The sequence below is a fragment of the Kogia breviceps genome, chromosome 11, assembly GCF_026419965.1.
Source record: "Kogia breviceps isolate mKogBre1 chromosome 11, mKogBre1 haplotype 1, whole genome shotgun sequence".
Classification (NCBI taxonomy): domain Eukaryota; kingdom Metazoa; phylum Chordata; class Mammalia; order Artiodactyla; family Physeteridae; genus Kogia; species Kogia breviceps.
The window spans coordinates 102,568,371-102,584,807 of NC_081320.1; the positions used below are offsets into that span (position 1 = coordinate 102,568,371).

Below are 16,437 nucleotides of genomic sequence, written 5' to 3' on the forward strand. Positions count from 1 at the left end.
AACGGCCGCAGCGCAGTTTCGGGGGGGCTAACGTGGACGGCGGTGAGTCCGAGGGGCTTCCTGCTGACACTGGGCAGTAGAGGCAGGCAGACGGCCTCTGTGCCTTTTTAAGATGCCGGATGTCATGAAGGCACCGTGCACACGCTTGCAGGCACGTGCACAGGTGCGCACACGCACGCACGTACGCACACACAGGAGCACACGCGTTTGCACGTGAGCATGCTTTTTCTTTTTGCACGTGGCAGGTCAGTGAGTACATCTGGGCCTAGAGGGGTCAGTTCTCTGAGTTTCCTAGTTAGTAGGTGACCAGTGCAGCCTGCTGTGAGGACAGAGAGGACGGTCACCCAGCAGCTGGAGTGCAGGAGGGACGCCTCTCTCTGTGCTCAGCGACTGGGTGGCCGCGGGGGGCTCTGCAATGGGACCCCCACACTGAGACGGTCCCGGGGTTGGGTGCCCCCGGCCGCACCTGCACAGCCTCTGCCTTCGGGGTGGCTTCCGCTGAAAAGTCCCGTTGTCTGTCCTTTCATTCCCTACAACTGTCACTCGCGAGCGTCCGGCTCTCTCGGGGGAGCGTCCACTGGGGTCGTGACCCGGTGCTCTGTCTGTCGGAGGCTCAGCGCCACCCCGTTGCTTGTCAGGGCTCTCAGCGGGTGGACCTCAGATGCTGGCAGTGATGTGTGATTCGGCTCTAACACCGTCTTCTCCGTGGAGATGCCCCCTGCCGTTCTCGTGGGAGAGGTTTTGGTTTGAATGTGTGCGATTTTGTCTCAAACAGAAGGGATTTGCTCTGGGCTCTTGTCACGTGACAGTTTAAGACCATGAGGGTCTGCTTTCCTTTTTGGTGCAGAAAGGCCGCGGATCACGTCGGAGCCGCAGGACGCAGACGTCACCCTGGGCAACACCGTCTTCTTCACCTGCAGGGCTGAGGGCAACCCCAAGCCCGAGATCATCTGGCTCCGAAACAAGTAAGTGGCTCCGGACGGGCCGCCGGGGGCACCGGGTCCTGTTCTGTCCAGACGCGCCCCGTGAGCCGCGGCCGAGCCTTAGTCCCCCTCCCTGGAAGGAGAGCAAAGAGGGGGGAACGTTTTCCGTGCATCCTTCCTGCTTTGGAGTCGCCGCCGGGCACATCCCGGCCTCTGCGAGGCGCACGGCCCGAGTCACCCTCTGCCGGGCTTGGTCCTGGTCGGCGAGGCCGGTCCTCACGGGAGGGGCAGTCACCCCCCACCGGCGAGAGGAGCGGGAGGGAACCGGGGCTGCCTCCCGCCTGCCCACCTGCTCTGGCGGCAGCCGTGGGGTCTGGTCCCTGGGTCCCGAGGACGTGAGGGAGGCTCTTGCCTGCGGGTGGCATCTTCAGGGAGACCCTGTGAGGGTGCACTTTGCAAAGTGCATGCACTTTGCACTTTGCTCCTGTGCGTCTGATCTGTCTCCAGAAGCCCAGGCCTCGCCTTCTGTCCACAGTCATCTTGGTGTGGGAGGTGGGGGGTGTAGTCAGGTGCCTGCAGGGCCGGGGGTCAGACCGCCGAGGGTCACCTGGGTTGAAGGGCAGCACCTGCACGCATCCGCTTTGAAGCGAGGCCTGGGAAGGAAACCTCCGCGTGAGACCCCGTCGTCGGTGCCGGCCGCGTGCTTATTGTAAACGCGAGCGCCCTGGCCCACGCCCACTCACCAACAGAGCCCTCCCGTGGGTGCAGCGTGGCCCCGTAGAGCCCCTGGCCGGGTTTAGTCGCGACGGTGAGAGGAGATGGGCCCCCGACACCAACTCTCGAGTCCAGTGGTGTTTGCAGAGGAGGAGAACGGGGCCGCGAGCCTGGAGGGTCGCCTGAGACACACCTGCCATGGAGGCGTGGAGTGGTTCTGGGCCTGACTCTGTCGTCGGCCTAGTGCAGCCGACGCCGGGCTCGGGGTCAGAGCTGTGTGGGGACCGTGAGATGCTGGCCTGTCCCCAGTGCCTTGGGATCTGGGACAGCTCTGAGGGGGACAAGAGGTAAATTCCAGAGCGAACACGGGAGGGCTTCCTTCGGGGAGTGTGCGTTCAAAAGGCAGAGAAGCACAGATTCGCTCAAGGCCGGCGCACCCGCATTCGTGAGTGGTTCACACCCACGTTTTTAAGTCAACACGTCGATACTAAGAGTTAACATCGCAGAGCCGGTCGCGGCCGAGGGCGACCCAAGGCCCCGGGCCTGCGCCTGGTGCAGGGCTGTGCCCCGGGGCCCGTCTCCGCAGCAGCTCGGCCTCCCCCGGGGCTCACAGTGTCAGTGGGAGAAAGCGGGGCCACGTCAGGAAGAGCCTCACTTATGGGGCCCGAGAGGTCTGTCGCCTCCGTCCGGAGGGACGGGAGGCGGCGGCCGTTGTGGTGGCTCGGTTGGGGCCGGCGGAGCACGGGGTGAGGGCGGTGGGCGGGGACCACGGCGCCTCCCGCGGCCGGGCCTGTAGCCTGTGGGCCCCTGGATTCTGAGAGGGGCCCTGGGAAGTCCCTCAAACAGTGGCGGGGTTGTTCTGGGCACGTTTGCAATCTTCCGCTTTTCATAACTTAGATGTTTCTACCCCTTTGTCTCGAATGGATTTGCCAAACACAAAGGGAAAGTTTTCCTGTGAACGTTTTCCACTCTGTTCATTTTTTCCCTTTGGAATGAGGACCCCACTTTGAAACATTCGTAGCTTGAACATGTCAATGATAAAAGTGAATATGTGAGTTAATTACAGATGCACGTAAACGCACTGCGTAAACGCTTTTCCCAGAAATGCTGGTAAGTCAGCCTGCTGGGAAGGAAAGTTTCCAGGAAGGCGAGTTAAGGCCCCACATCTCCAGGTGCTCCACGCCTCCGGGCTGGGGTCCCCGCACCAGGACAGAAGCCCCCCGCGGGGGACTAGGTGTTTCCTTGTGCGTTCAGAGCCTGAGTCTGCCAGGTCTGTCTTTGCAGTAACGAGCTGAGCATGAAGACGGATTCCCGCTTGAACTTGTTGGACGACGGGACCCTGATGATCCTGAACACGCGGGAGACGGACCAGGGCACCTACCAGTGCACGGCGAAAAACGCGGCCGGGGAGGCGAAGGCGCAGGAGGTGACCCTCAGGTACTTCGGGTCTCCAGGTACGGTGAGCGCTGACTCAGACACTGAGAGCCCGCCCTCTTCCCGGTCCACTCCCTTCTTGGTTTGCACCTGGTGGTAAAAGACAAACACCAGGGTCTCCCGTTTAAGCTGCTGCAGCGGGGTCGGCTCAGGGTCTTAGGTGACCCCCGACCATTGCCCCGGTCCACCATCAACCCCTAGTCCAGGACGGTCACTCAGAGTGGACAGTAGAGGCAGGTGCTGCTGGGAGCCCAGTCCAGAGGGGCCGAGGACACCTGGGGAGACACGTCCCCCGTCCCCCGACACCTCCCGCTCACGCTGGCCCCAGGGGCTTCTCTCACTTGTTGCCATTTGGCAGTGGGCTCTCTCTTGTGGTGAGGGCTTTGGTTATTTTAAAAGAAGCCAAAAATCTGGGTTTTTATGCAGAATTCCCAGGTCTAAAATACTGGCACCTGAACTAAAAAGATTGTTTGAGCCAAAGGCAGCATGGCTGTGGCCTTGATTGGCCTGGTTCCCACCAGGTTACAAACCCTGCCCTTGTCGATGTGTTGACTTGTGGAGCTTTGGTCAGAAGAGGAGCTGGCCCTTGGAGGAGAGCCCGGGGGGTGGTCCTGGTCCCCCATGGCTGCTGGAAGAGCACAGGTGGCTAGGCCTCCTCCATGGGCCTGTGTCCTTCTCGTGTAGGTGGGCCAGGGTCTGTGTTTCCCTCATGCTTTATCGTTCAGGGCATTGCAGTACCTCAACCCCAAGATAAGTGGTTTGTGTGTTTCTTGGATTAGATTCCTAGTATCACTTGGTTCCTCCCAGCGTAGGCACGGTCAAGGTTTACTGATGAATGAGAGTTCCCAGCTGTCGAATTTCCCTTCAAGGGAAAGTGCAGTGCAGTGCATATATTGCAGTCACATCAAAGCCCTTTCATCCCCTGTTCCCCGAGTGGAACAAGGCGGCCAGCATCTTTGCAAAGTCACACGGCTGTGAATCTACCACAGATAAGTTAGAGCTCCCGGTCACAGAAGGAGCTTGTGCTTTATGTGTAAGGCACAGGGAAACGCACAAAATATTGAACAGAGTGGGTGCAGTTCTGTAGGTATATGTCAGAGGACAAAAGGGAATAATGGAACATAAACAGTGCATTTCCTTAGCAAAGTTGCTGTGTTAGCGGGATAATTGATTCCTAGATGGGAATATTAAAATCTCTCTCTGGCCTGAGAGTTCCAAATCTAACCCCTTTTGATCTGAATGTTTGTTTCTCTCTCGGAAACGAGAGCCTTCTTTAGCACACTAGTCTGAGCATGTTGGCACTGCTCCCTAAAATACACATGGAGGGTCTCCTACAATCCGTGACTGGATGTCACTGCAGAGTGAGGGGGTCAGCCAGTGGCAGCCTGCCAGCCTAGACTAGGGGCTGCCACACCTGGACCACTGCCTGTTTTTTCCAAGATCTTTGATGTAAAAATGTGTCTTACATTTTCATGGGATTGAACAACTTAAGAGTAATATTTTAGAATACGTGATAATTATATGTGTGACGTTCAAATTTCAATGTCTATTAAGTTTTATTGGAACATAATCACGTGCAAAGATTTAGAGCCTGAAAAGCCTAAAAAATGTGCCCTGTGGCCCTTTACAGAAGTTTGCCAACACCGTGATGTAGGTAATGATAAGGGACCTATTTTGTAAGTCTCCACGAGTCACAAAGGGTTAAATGTACTTTATCTGTTTTGAAGCTCTGTTATTAGGGTCATATAAGTTTGCAGTTTTTAATCTTCCTCATGAATTAAACTTTTGATTATTAACGCTTTTTGCCTTAAGGTTAATTTGATTTTATATGGATGCAACCCGCTTTCTTTTGATTAGTGTTTGTCAACTATACTTTTCCCATCATTTTGCTCTGAACCTTTCTTTTTTTACTTTTTTTTTTTTAATTTTTACTGGAGTAGAGTCAATTTACAATGTATTAGTTTCAAGTGTACAGCAAAGTGAATCAGTTATATATATATATATATATATATATCCACTCTTTTTTAGATTTTTTTTTCCCGTATAGGTCATCACAGAGTATTGAAAAGAGTTCCCTGTGCTCTACAGCAGGTCCTTATTAGTTATCTGTTCTATATAAAGTCGTGTGTATATGTCAGTCCCAATCTCCTAATTTATCCCTCCCCCTCCCTTCCCCCCTGGTAACCACAAGTTTGTGTTTTATATCTGTAACTCTATTTCTGAACCTTTTTCTATATTCATATATTTTGGGTGTTTGTTGTAAACAGCATAGAGCTAGATTTTTTTTTTTTGAACTCACACTGACTTTAAAAATGAGTCCATATACATTTATTGTGGTTAGCAATGTATTTAGATTTATAAATTCTACCTCTTATTTTGGACAATTTATCCAACCTTTTCTATGTTTCTTGCCTTATTTTGAAATAATTATTTTTCATCTTCTATTTCCTACTTCTACTTTGGAAGTTATATACCTTATTTCTCTTCTATAAGTGGTTATTCTAGAAAAATTTCAAATGCATTCTTCAATATCAACATTTACAGTTACTGTCTTGACATTTGTCTCCAAAATATAACTACCCACCTTAGTTTCTAGGCTGAGTTCTGGTTTTTCATGTATAAAAGGTTAGTATGTTGTGCTCCTAATGTTTGTCCAGCCGTCCCGTGTAATTATCACTTCCAGTTCTTTTATTTCTTCCTGCGTCTCAGCTCTTCCACTGAGGTCACTTTCCTTCTGCCTAACGTAGTGTGAATTAGACAGCAGGCCTACGTGACGCGACCCACTTTGGGTTGATAAAGGCTGACATGAGGTTTATTTCTCCCTTCCACTCAGCAGAGTTCCCTGCGGGGGGCTGGGGGGTAGGAGCTGACTTTATCTCTTTCTCGTACTGATGGCGGAGCACTTCGGGGACCCATCCTAGAGCTTTTTTCTGTCTGACTCTCATTCTGGGGTGTCCTCATCTTTCTATCTCCTAAGGGTCCTACAAGCCCCATGTGCAACTGCAGGGCCGTGCCAATGCCTCAAGGTGGGCTTCGCCTTTGGTTCTTGTCCCTGTATGTGGCCCCACATCTCCAGTTTGCCATCCTCTGGAAATGCTAACATTAAATATCACTTCTGTGTTTTCTGTGACCCACTGTTACTTAGATACGTGATAAGCGGGGTTTAAAGATAAACAAAAGTATCCGAAGCGTTCTCATCACAAGGAAGAAATATTTTTCCTTTTTCTTTTATTTTGTATCTGTATGAGGTGATGGATATTCACTAAACTTATTTTGGTAATTACTGTAATTCAAATCACTGATGTAAGTCAAATCATTATGCTGTACGCCTTAAACTTATACAGTGCTATATGTCAATTATATCTTAATAAAACTGGAAGAAAAAAATAAAGCAGTTTAAAAATTTTAAAATATAAAACATGGGCTTCCCTGGTGGCACAGTGGTTGAGAGTCCGCCTGCCAATGCAGGGGACACGGGTTCGCGCCCCGGTCTGGGAAGATCCCACATGCCGCGGAGCGGCTGGGCCTGTGAGCCACGGCCGCTGAGCCTGCGCGTCTGGAGCCTGTGCTCTGCAATGGGAGAGGCCACAACAGTGAGAGGCCCACGTACCACTATATATATATATAAAACATAAAAATGAACAAACGAGAAAAGATGTAGAGAAGTCTCTTTCCTGTCTCCTTCCCTGGCCTGGTCGATGTAATTCCCACCTCCATCCAACCTCCTTCTGGAGTGCCTGCAAGGCCAGAGCTGCTTCTTACTTACTGGATGTCGGAGACCTTTCATTTCAACATATGAGGGTCTTCTTACTCTTGCCCTTTTTATGGGTGGTGGCATGGAATCCCATGATCCAGATGAAACATCTATTTAATGTACCCGTTCCCTTTGGGGTACATGAAGTCTATTCCAAATCTTTTGCCGTCACAGGTCTCCATCTCTTTATCTAAAACCCTTTGGGCCAGAGGTGGTTTGAAATGTGGAAATTTGAGGATTTTTTTTCAGAAGGGCCACATGGTACATAATCCATTTACTGACTTGAACTGTCACAGGATCTTGGCTAACGCCCCCCACCCAATCAATGTATAAAATCCTATAGCAAACTGAGTGAATGTTCACGCGAAGTGGAATAAATGAAGATTATAAGTAGCCTCGTGCTACAGAGATCAAGGAAAGAAGTTATGAAAAAATATTTTATTTTTGGAGCTTTTTGGATTGGAAAATTGTGGGTCAGGATGTCAGCCTGAAGAAACAACACAGTAATAAAAAAAACCCTTTTTGTACATATATTGTTTTACAAGCCAGTAAAAAATATCGGGTTGGCCAAAAATTTCGTTTGGGTTTTTCTGTAACACGGAAAAGCCCGAACGAACTTTTTGGCCAACCAAATATCTGTGGGGTACATTCCAAGCAGAGTAATTTCTGGGTAAAGAGTGAAGGAATTTTTAGTTTTGATGTATGTGGTCACGTTTCTGTCCAGGCGGACCGTGGCACCTTGTGCTACCCACGTGTGAGAGTTGTTTCTTCACGTGCTCAACACACAAGCTCAATAATAAGTGTGGATTTTTTTTTTCTGGAATTAGAGTTGAAAAATTATCTCATTGTAATCATAATTATAACCATCTCGTTAGACTATTAATTTGTATTTTTCTTTCTATGAGGGAAATTTGTTATTTCTGTATGTTCTAAATACCCTTTAAAGACAATGTTTTATAACCAATAAGAACTACTAGCAAGGTTTACTGAAAAGACTGACATGATACATTTAGAATTTTTAAAAAGTAAGACTTCTGCAGAGTTTGATCCATGTTTGAGGAAGGAATCGGTCAGTTAGAGCTGCTGATGGTGGTTTGACCCGAGGCCATGGACCCTCTTTTTGGTCTGCACGTTTCTTGAAAAAAGAAAGGAGACAAAGTATGCAATTGTATTGTACCTGTTTTACTTGTTGTAGACTTGACTAGATAGAATGAATAGCGTGAAAATAGAAACCCCAAGCAGAAACGTTTGCTAAACTGGAGGAGTTTAATTCTGAATCTGTTTCCTGTGACAGCTCGCCCCGCTTTTGTAATCCAACCCCAGAACACGGAGGTGCTTGTGGGGGAAAGTGTGACCCTGGAGTGCAGCGCCACGGGCCACCCCCCGCCGAGGATCACCTGGACCAGAGGCGACCGGACCCCCGTGCCCGCTGACCCTCGGGTCAGCATCACGCCGTCCGGCGGCCTCTACATCCAGAACGTGGAACAGGAGGATAGTGGCGAGTACACCTGCTTCGCCTCCAACACCGTGGACAGCATCCACGCCATGGCTTTCATCATCGTCCAAGGTGAGAGCCGTCCACGCAGAGGCCTCTGCTCCCCGCGGCCCCCCCGCTCGCCCTCGAGCCAGCCCCTCTGCGGGCTCCGCCTGCTCTCGCAGTCCCGGAACCTGCTTCATCCTCTCCCATCACATCTGACCTTCGCTGGGACTTGGCGATACGGTTATTTTCCAAGCGCAGGCTTTAGGTGGTCAGAGCTTTGTCTTTCGGCTGTGTTCCCCACACGAATGTGGGTATGCGTGCCAATTCACCAAGGCCTGCGTGTACGGAATCGGTATGTCTCACACACATCTTGGAATTTCCTTAGGGTCAATTTTTGGACATAGGGTCTGAGAATACGTACAGTTTTAAGACTTAATGCTGTGCGTTTCCAAATTCCTTAATTGACTCTGTAATGAGTTTATTAGTTTTCAAATAAATTGCCAAGCAGGACTTTGGTAAAGAAGCGCGGGGACAACACAGAAGTGTGAAATGCAGAGAATGAGTTCTTTCCTTCTCCTCTGTCCCCACCCGCTTCCTCTGTCCCCAGTGGAAGCCACGTCACTAAAAGTTGGTCCTTAATCCGTCCTCTGGCCCTTTCTTTGCACATATGACCAAGCAGTCATGTCGCTGGCTTTTACCTTTTTTGATTGTGGTTGTTGCTTTTATAAAAATGGAATTATGTTGCATATATTATTCTGTAATTTTTTTTTCACCCAGTAATAATAAAATCACTCCTGTCAACTATGCACAGTTGCACTAGATGACATTTTAAACCATTTGCAAATATCAGTTTCGGTTGAGGAGTGAGATGAATCTCTTCAAGTCAGGCCCCTTCCAGGAGCTGAAGTAGGTCGTTACCTGTGTTCTGTGTTGCAGCCTCGGTGCTGTTAAATTGAGAGTCTTCTGCACACTTGTCAGTGTGCGGCTGAGAAGCACCCAGCGTTTGGTATTCTTCCTTTTCACTTTCCGGCATCTTCCGCTGCTTCGGAGGCTGCACCCACAGTCGGGGTCCCGGTCGGACTCTGAGGGCGGGCATTGTGCCTTCCTCCGGGGAAGGAAGACGGCGTTTTCCCCCAAAGCTGTCTCCTAAATGTTGCGTTTCCAACGTCTTTCCCTCCGGAAGCGCTTCCTCAGTTCACCGTGACGCCCCAGGATAGAGCTGTCATCGAGGGTCAGACAGTTGAGTTCCACTGCGAGGCGAAGGGCTACCCACAGCCGGTCATCGCCTGGACGAAAGGAGGTGAGGTGTCGGGCAGGACGGTGACCCACCCCCTCTGTCCTTCCCTTCCTGGGACTCGGAACCCCCCGGGCAGGCCGGCGCTGGCTGAACCCGACGTGACCCAGAGCCGCGGGCACGTCCGGTCTCGGGCCATCCCCGGTCACGGGCCACCCCCTCACACACAGGACAGGAGACCTGTCCGCGCCGAGGACCTGGATGTCAGCTCCATCTCCTCCCGAGTGGTCTGGGTCCCGCCTTCAGCGTGCACTGAATTAGCCTCTTGAGCAGATTTACTGGTGTGCAGATAGAACTTTCTAGAAGCTGGTGGTAGAATATATGTCCTGAATACATGATTTTCTCACTTGAATTCCCAGAGTTCTCTTGGTGCTCCCCAAGAGGTGTTGTGACTTTACCACGTTAATTCCTTGGGTGGGACCCCCGCCGATTTCTCTAGCTGGGAAGCCACTGGGCACACAATGTAGGGAAGGCCCAGCCCATCACCCCGGGGGGCGGGTGACAGCAGCCTGGCCGGGAAGGCTGCCCAGAGGCAGGTGCCAGTGTTGGTGGACCACCAGGGTCTGCCCTGGAATCGAGGGGGTGACTAGCCCTGGACCAGAGGGCACCACCATCCCTTCCGCCCCTGAGGGGCCATTCCCAGGGATCCTGGGAGCAATCTGGACGAGAGGAGAGGAGAGCTCCATGTTTTCGGACAGACAGGCTCCTCCCTACTTGGGGAGCTGCTTGTCTCTAAACGGCACCAGCCCGCGACCCCTTCCCAGCCCTCGTCGCCTTTCCGTCCCCCCTCCCTCTGTGCCCGGCCTGGGACCGGCCTCCCCGCGTCTCCAAGTCTGTGTACCCCCCCGGCTCTCGCTTCCTTAGCCCTCGACGCCCTGGCCCCTGCCCCTCGCTCCTTCTCTGGAGAGTCTTGGGGGAGCAGGGTCTGTGTGCTGTTTGTCCCTGAACTGTCGCACGCGCACAGGTGTGTGACAAAGGCGGGGACGGTGACTCCGGGCCTGACCCGGGGAAGACAAGCTCTGCGGCCCCTTTGTCCCTCAGTTAGGGCTCTGCCTGGCCCTGAGGCTCCCGTCTCCCACCTCTAAGGCCAGGCTCGAGTCCACGTGTCCCTGTCACTGAGAGTGTATCCCCACCTCGCAGGGAGCCAGCTGTCTGTGGACAGACGGCACCTGGTCCTGTCGTCAGGGACCCTCCGGATCTCGGGCGTCGCCCTGCACGACCAGGGCCAGTACGAGTGCCAGGCCGTCAACATCATTGGCTCCCAGAGGGTCAGCACGCACCTGACGGTCCAGCCCCGAGGTAAGCAGTGGTCCCGCACCCCTCCCTGCGATGGACCGTCCCCCGGACTCGCATCCCGAGGCCGTAGGCGTAGAGCCCGTCTCTCCCGTGTCGGCAGAGAGGACACTGCCGCACGTGGGACACTGGCACGGCCGGCCCCTCACAGTGGAGCAGGTCACGTGTGTCACTGTGTCGTCCCTGCCTTCCCGGGGGGTGAGCGAGGAGGCCCCGGGCCCAGCAGCACCAGCTGACCCGGGAACAGGCCCCCGTGTCCTCCTGGACGCGAGGTTCTGCCTCCTGCTGGCTCCGGGTCCCTGCTGAGAGCTGGGAGAGGAAGGCAGGAGAGGTGATGGCCTGGGGCGCGGGCGCGGAGGGGGGCCGCCCGCAGAGGGGCCCTGGGCGTTGGGGCCTGGCTCTGCCCTCCGGTGCCGCGCAGGCAGGACAGTGGGCGGCCCGAGGCCGAGGTCACCAGCCGGTCCCCTGCTTCATATGCCGTCACCGGCTCTTGGGAGTCGGGGGGGCTTGGACTTGGCGGCCCCAGGCCTCCCCGAGTGGACCGGAGCCGTGCGGAGAGACCAGAAGCTGCCGCGCAGGTGGAGGGTGGCAGCCCTGGACCGTCCCCGGTCCCGTCGGCTCCTTGGCTCCGGCAGCTGCAGCGGGAGCGCTCCGTGCGCCGTGCCCTGGGCCTGCGGGGGCCGAGGGCGGGGCCGAAGGCGGGGCCTCGGCTCGCCTGAAGCTGCTGGAACCAATCGGGAGTCTCCCGGGTCCTCCAGGCGTGTCAGCCCGTGTCCCTTGCCTTGCAGTCACCCCGGTGTTCACCAGCATCCCCAGTGACACGACGGTGGAGGTAGGCAGTAGCGTGCAGCTGGCGTGCAGCTCGCAGGGGGAGCCCGAGCCCGCTATCACCTGGAACAAGGTAAGGGCCGCGGCGTGCGGCTGGGGGCAGCGGGCCCCGCCCCCCGTGGCTGGAAGGCAGCCGTGCGGTGAACAAAATGAGACGAACTTTGGACGTGCTCCTTTACGAGTCCTTCTTGGTGACGAAAGCAAAGGAAGCCCTTTTGTTAGATCCTTGGTCCCGTAATCGCTAGAGAAGGTTTCCTGCTGGTTCATTTCTGTGTTGTTCTTATTAAGCCCAGTAAAGAAACGAATGTCAGCGTTTCGCTGCAAGCGTTTTAATATGAAACTTGTCCCTGGAGGTCGTGCAGTGTTTCCCCGGGAGGGAAGAGTGGGTCCTCGGGGCCCCGGAGCCTCGGCCTCGCCGGGGGTGCCTCGGGCGTCCTGGCTCCTCCCGCACCAGGCGCCCCTACTCCACACCCGGCGCCCCTACTCCGCACCCGCCACCGCAGTACACGTCCCACGAAGGTTGCCTTGTGTGCCCACGCCCCGGCACGCGCACCCCAGAGACCCAGGGAAGCCCCACAGAGTGAGGTCTTAAGCTTTTCTGGGTCTTTTGCGAAAGCAGAGGCGGGAGAAGTGCATCCCCTTGAATTTGCATCGGGTGAGTTCCCGCCGGCGTCGGCGGGTCTCGGCACAGCTACCGTGACGGATCCGTGGTGCGGCCCTGGCAGACGGTGCCCCGCTCCGGGGTAAAGGTCTCTGCTCCTTGGTCTGACCCCACTACCCCTTCCGTCCACCTTGCTCCAGGACGGGGTGCAGGTGACGGAAAGTGGGAAGTTCCACATCAGCCCCGAGGGATCCCTGACCATCCACGACGTGGGGCCGGTGGACGCCGGCCGGTACGAGTGCTCGGCCCGGAACGCGATCGGGCAGGCCGCGGTCAGCGTGGTGCTCAGCGTGAACGGTGAGCCCGCGGCACCGCCGCCCCGCGCGCGGTCGGAGGCCGCCGGGGACAGCAGGGGCTTGGGGGGTTCGGGCGTTACCAGAAGACGGCACACCCCAACTTTGCGGGGAGCTGGGCGGGGCCCAGAGAGGCACAGCGTCCTTCCTCCTGCTGCTCTAGGCTCTGCAGGCCGGTGCGGTCGTGCCCTTGGAGATCTTTCCTCGCTCTGGGTTTCGTGGTTGGTTTAGTGGCCACCCAAACCCCCTCAAATTCTACAGCATGTAATTTACAGTCACCATTTGGCAAAGCGCAGACGTAATTACTGCTGTGAAAGAATCCCGGCCCCTTCACTCTGTTTTCTCTCTGTTCTGGGCGTGTGCGGCCCTGTGCGGTCCTGGCGTGTATTGAGTCTTCATTTTAAACCCCCATATAATCAAGGGCCGTTCCCTTCCCTGCATCTGGTTGGTGGCCCTAGAGCCAGGTGGACGCCGGCTCTGTGCCGGCCTGCAGAGCCCACCCAGGGCGTCCCCTCCAGCCCTACCATCTGGTCCATCCAGGTGTCATCTCCACCTTCCTAACGCACTCCATGGGTTCTGGGCCAACAGGGTAAAATGCACAGCCTCTAGCTTTGCATAAAGTTTTTTTAAAAAAATGTTTTATTTATTTGGTTGCGCTGGGTCTTAGTTGCAGCTCGTGGGCGCCTTAGTTGCGGCATGCATGTGGGATCCAGTTCCCTGATGAGGGATCGAACCCGGGCCCCCTGCATTGGGAGCGCAGAGTCTTTTAACCACCGCGCCACCAGGGAAGTCCCTGCCTAAAGTCTTACAGTTCGACCCAAACCTGCACTTTGTCTCCAGCTGTCTCTGTGCCCCGCTTTCACCTCCCGCCCCCCCAGCACGCAAAGCCTGAGTCCTCGGGTAACAGAGCCCCCACACCCAGGCCCCTCCTCTGGACCACCCCCCAGTTCCTCCCTCAGGAAACGCCCTCCACCTGCATGAGCGTTTGTGCTTTTTCCACTTGCATCACCAAATCTGCCTTCTCCGAGGGCTGAGCCTCAGACCTGCCTGGGTGTGGTGAATTCATATGCCGACACCTCACACCCAGTACTCAGCACTCCCTGCACGGTGCCTGGAGCCTGTGGGCACCTGCAGACACACCAGTAAAGGCAAAACTGGAAACCTTTTTTTTTGACGGGAGGAAATGTTAAATGACCTTATTTTCTCTATTATATTAGAGTGTGAAGTGATTATAAGTTAAATTGGTGAATCTCCTGACTTAAAAACTGTTTTTTTCAATTAATGTTTATTTTTATTCCTGAAAAATAATGTTACTTTAACATGAATTAGTTATACATGAAGTTTAAAAATAATCTCCCACCCATAATCCCAACTCCCGCAAAATAACCGCCCTGAACGTTTTAGTGAAATTCCATTACCCTTTTTTTTAAGGCATATAAAATAAGTGTGTTTGGATTATTTTTCTGTGATCATTGCTTGAAGAAAAACAAAGTCAGTTTAAATCATTGGTAGTAATGAAATATTAGGGCAATAAAATTACGTAAGATTGTTCTGTCCATTTGTCTAACACGTGGCATAAAAATATTAGCTTCTAAAAATTAGTAAATTGGAGGCTCTGCTTGAGATCGGTGTCAGGAGGGCATATGTCCCAGTCTGGAGGGGGCGGGTGTGTATCCCAGAACCAAGTGAAGGCAACATTTCCATAAGGACATTTTCAACCATGTCAGATTTTCTAGAAGGGCTGAGTATTTTGAAGGAAAAGGATACCGTTTATTAAAATGCATGTGGTTGGTGACCTGGCATGAGACATTTTGAAAAATAAAGGTAAAAGATTGGTTGGAACAAGGTTATTTTATTTAGCAAACTCTAAATGCTAGAAAAATGTCAATATTAAGTGAAAAAGGAATGAAAAGGAAAGTAGAAAGGGGGCCGTGGCTTCATAGGTGTCAGGTTTATCCGAGTGTGCCTGAGTGTGCGTGAACATATGTGCATGTGTGTAGTTACGTGCGTGCGTATATGGTCACGGATGTGTGTGCACATGTGGTCATGGTGTGTGTGTGTGTGTGTGCGTGTGCATGCCCACATGCACACATGTTGGGTGTAAGAATGTCTGATCCTTCCTTGAGGGGATAGGGTGAAGGGAGAGCAGAGTCTCGGGAGGGTGAGCGGGCTGAGATCCAGCACCCAGGCAGGTTGGCCTTTGATGGGAGGAACACACAGAATCCACTGGAAGTTACAGCACCACACTCTCCGCCCAGCAGGGCAGCTGCTCCGGTGGGCCTGAGTCAACGCCTCCCCTACTGGGCGATGCTTTGGTAGAAGAGCTTCGGTGTTTTAAGTTACGACTACCTTATCCTTTTATGGGGTATCCCACGATTGTAAAAACTAAGCGTCTGCAACTTGCGTACAGTTTGAAACCAGCTTCTCATAGAATTTGTGATGAAATAACGTAAGGTTTGGTGTGAGCGGTAGAAATAACATTGGAGAAAAGTGTGCCTCAGTCTAAGTGGCACAGAGTGTAGACATGATTCTCTGACTCGCTTGTGCGCGCGTGTTCCGGTGACGCGCGGCCTCGCGTCTCCAGTTCCCGACGTCAGTAGGAACGGGGACCCGTTTGTAGCCACGTCCATTGTTGAAGCGATCGCGACGGTGGACAGAGCCATCAACTCCACGCGGACGCACTTGTTTGACAGGTATTTGCAGAGGCGGGTGGGGCTTCAGAGGGTGACTCTCGTATGCAGCTTTCACCTGTTCCACGGGAATAAAACACTGCTTTAATTTGAAAATCATAAACAGTGTTGGTGTTAACTTTGCGGGGGTTAAGATAACAGAAAGATACTCCTTTCCAAGTAGAAACTGAACTATGATTCCCAAATAGAACATTTAAAAAAAAAAAGTTTGGCTTTTGTTACTCAGTGATTTTGGCAAAAACAAAATATTTCATAAGCCCTTTGTGCATTTGTTCATCTTGGCAATTCCAAAGTGTTCTTTCTGCGTTTGAACTGAAATAGTGTATTGGCGTCTTTTTCTATTGACGTAATTAATTATTTGTTTTTAGTGTCTTTTGGTTTTGTTCGTTTGTTTTGTTGCCTTCCGCTTGGGATGAGTAAGGTACGATACCTTGTGTCTGTAGAAACGTAGCCACAGAAATATTTAAGAGCGATAATTCTCCTTTGGGCGCGAGTGACCTCTGTTCTCAGTCGTCTCTTCCGTTCTTCCCTTTTCTTCCCAAACACCCGCTAGCCGACCCCGCTCCCCGAATGACCTGCTGGCCTTGTTCCGGTACCCACGGGACCCCTACACTGTGGAGCAGGCCCGGGCCGGGGAGATATTCGAGCGGGCGCTGCAGCTGATTCAGGAGCACGTGCGGCACGGCCTGATGGTGGACCTGAACGGAACGAGTCAGTACCCGGGCGGGGTCCACACCCCCAGATCCCTTCCCCGTGGCGGCGTCCAGCCTGTGGGGCCCGGGGTCTGTGATGACCGTGGTCACGTGCGGGTCGCCTTGAGCTGGGACAGGTCCGTGGCTCCCCGGGTCTGATGGGAGACCCGGTGGTGACCTGACATGTGCTCAGCACGGGTGGTAGTGCTGTCCTGGCCCCCGGGCCCTGACCATCGGGGCCTGTGGACGAAGGAGAGCCCCTCGGAGGCCGTGGGTCCAGGTTGGGGCTGTTAGAGAGGACACTGATGGAGCCCCAGCAGGTGCTGCGCAGACGGTGAGGGTGAAGCCACCCCCTCCTCTGCCCGCTGCAGGGGCCCCGCC

General features: G+C 53.5%; 1 protein-coding gene across 9 annotated transcripts in view; it reads left to right on the top strand.

Moving 5' to 3' along the window:
• Positions 1 to 16,437, top strand: part of PXDN (peroxidasin) — a 147,196-nt gene that overhangs the window by 117,715 nt on the left and 13,044 nt on the right. For all 9 annotated transcript variants that reach the window (XR_010835667.1, XR_009338078.2, XR_010835668.1 and 6 more), the window contains 9 exons: positions 848 to 965; positions 2,922 to 3,091; positions 8,120 to 8,392; positions 9,489 to 9,605; positions 10,740 to 10,898; positions 11,681 to 11,793; positions 12,522 to 12,678; positions 15,259 to 15,367; positions 15,918 to 16,075. Coding sequence is in view for 6 of the 9 variants with exons in the window: in XM_067008243.1 (XP_066864344.1) it covers positions 848 to 965; positions 2,922 to 3,091; positions 8,120 to 8,392; positions 9,489 to 9,605; positions 10,740 to 10,898; positions 11,681 to 11,793; positions 12,522 to 12,678; positions 15,259 to 15,367; positions 15,918 to 16,075 (1,374 nt within the window). In the remaining 3 variants the exon portion in view is untranslated. The remainder of the gene's footprint in view (positions 1 to 847; positions 966 to 2,921; positions 3,092 to 8,119; positions 8,393 to 9,488; positions 9,606 to 10,739; positions 10,899 to 11,680; positions 11,794 to 12,521; positions 12,679 to 15,258; positions 15,368 to 15,917; positions 16,076 to 16,437) is intronic.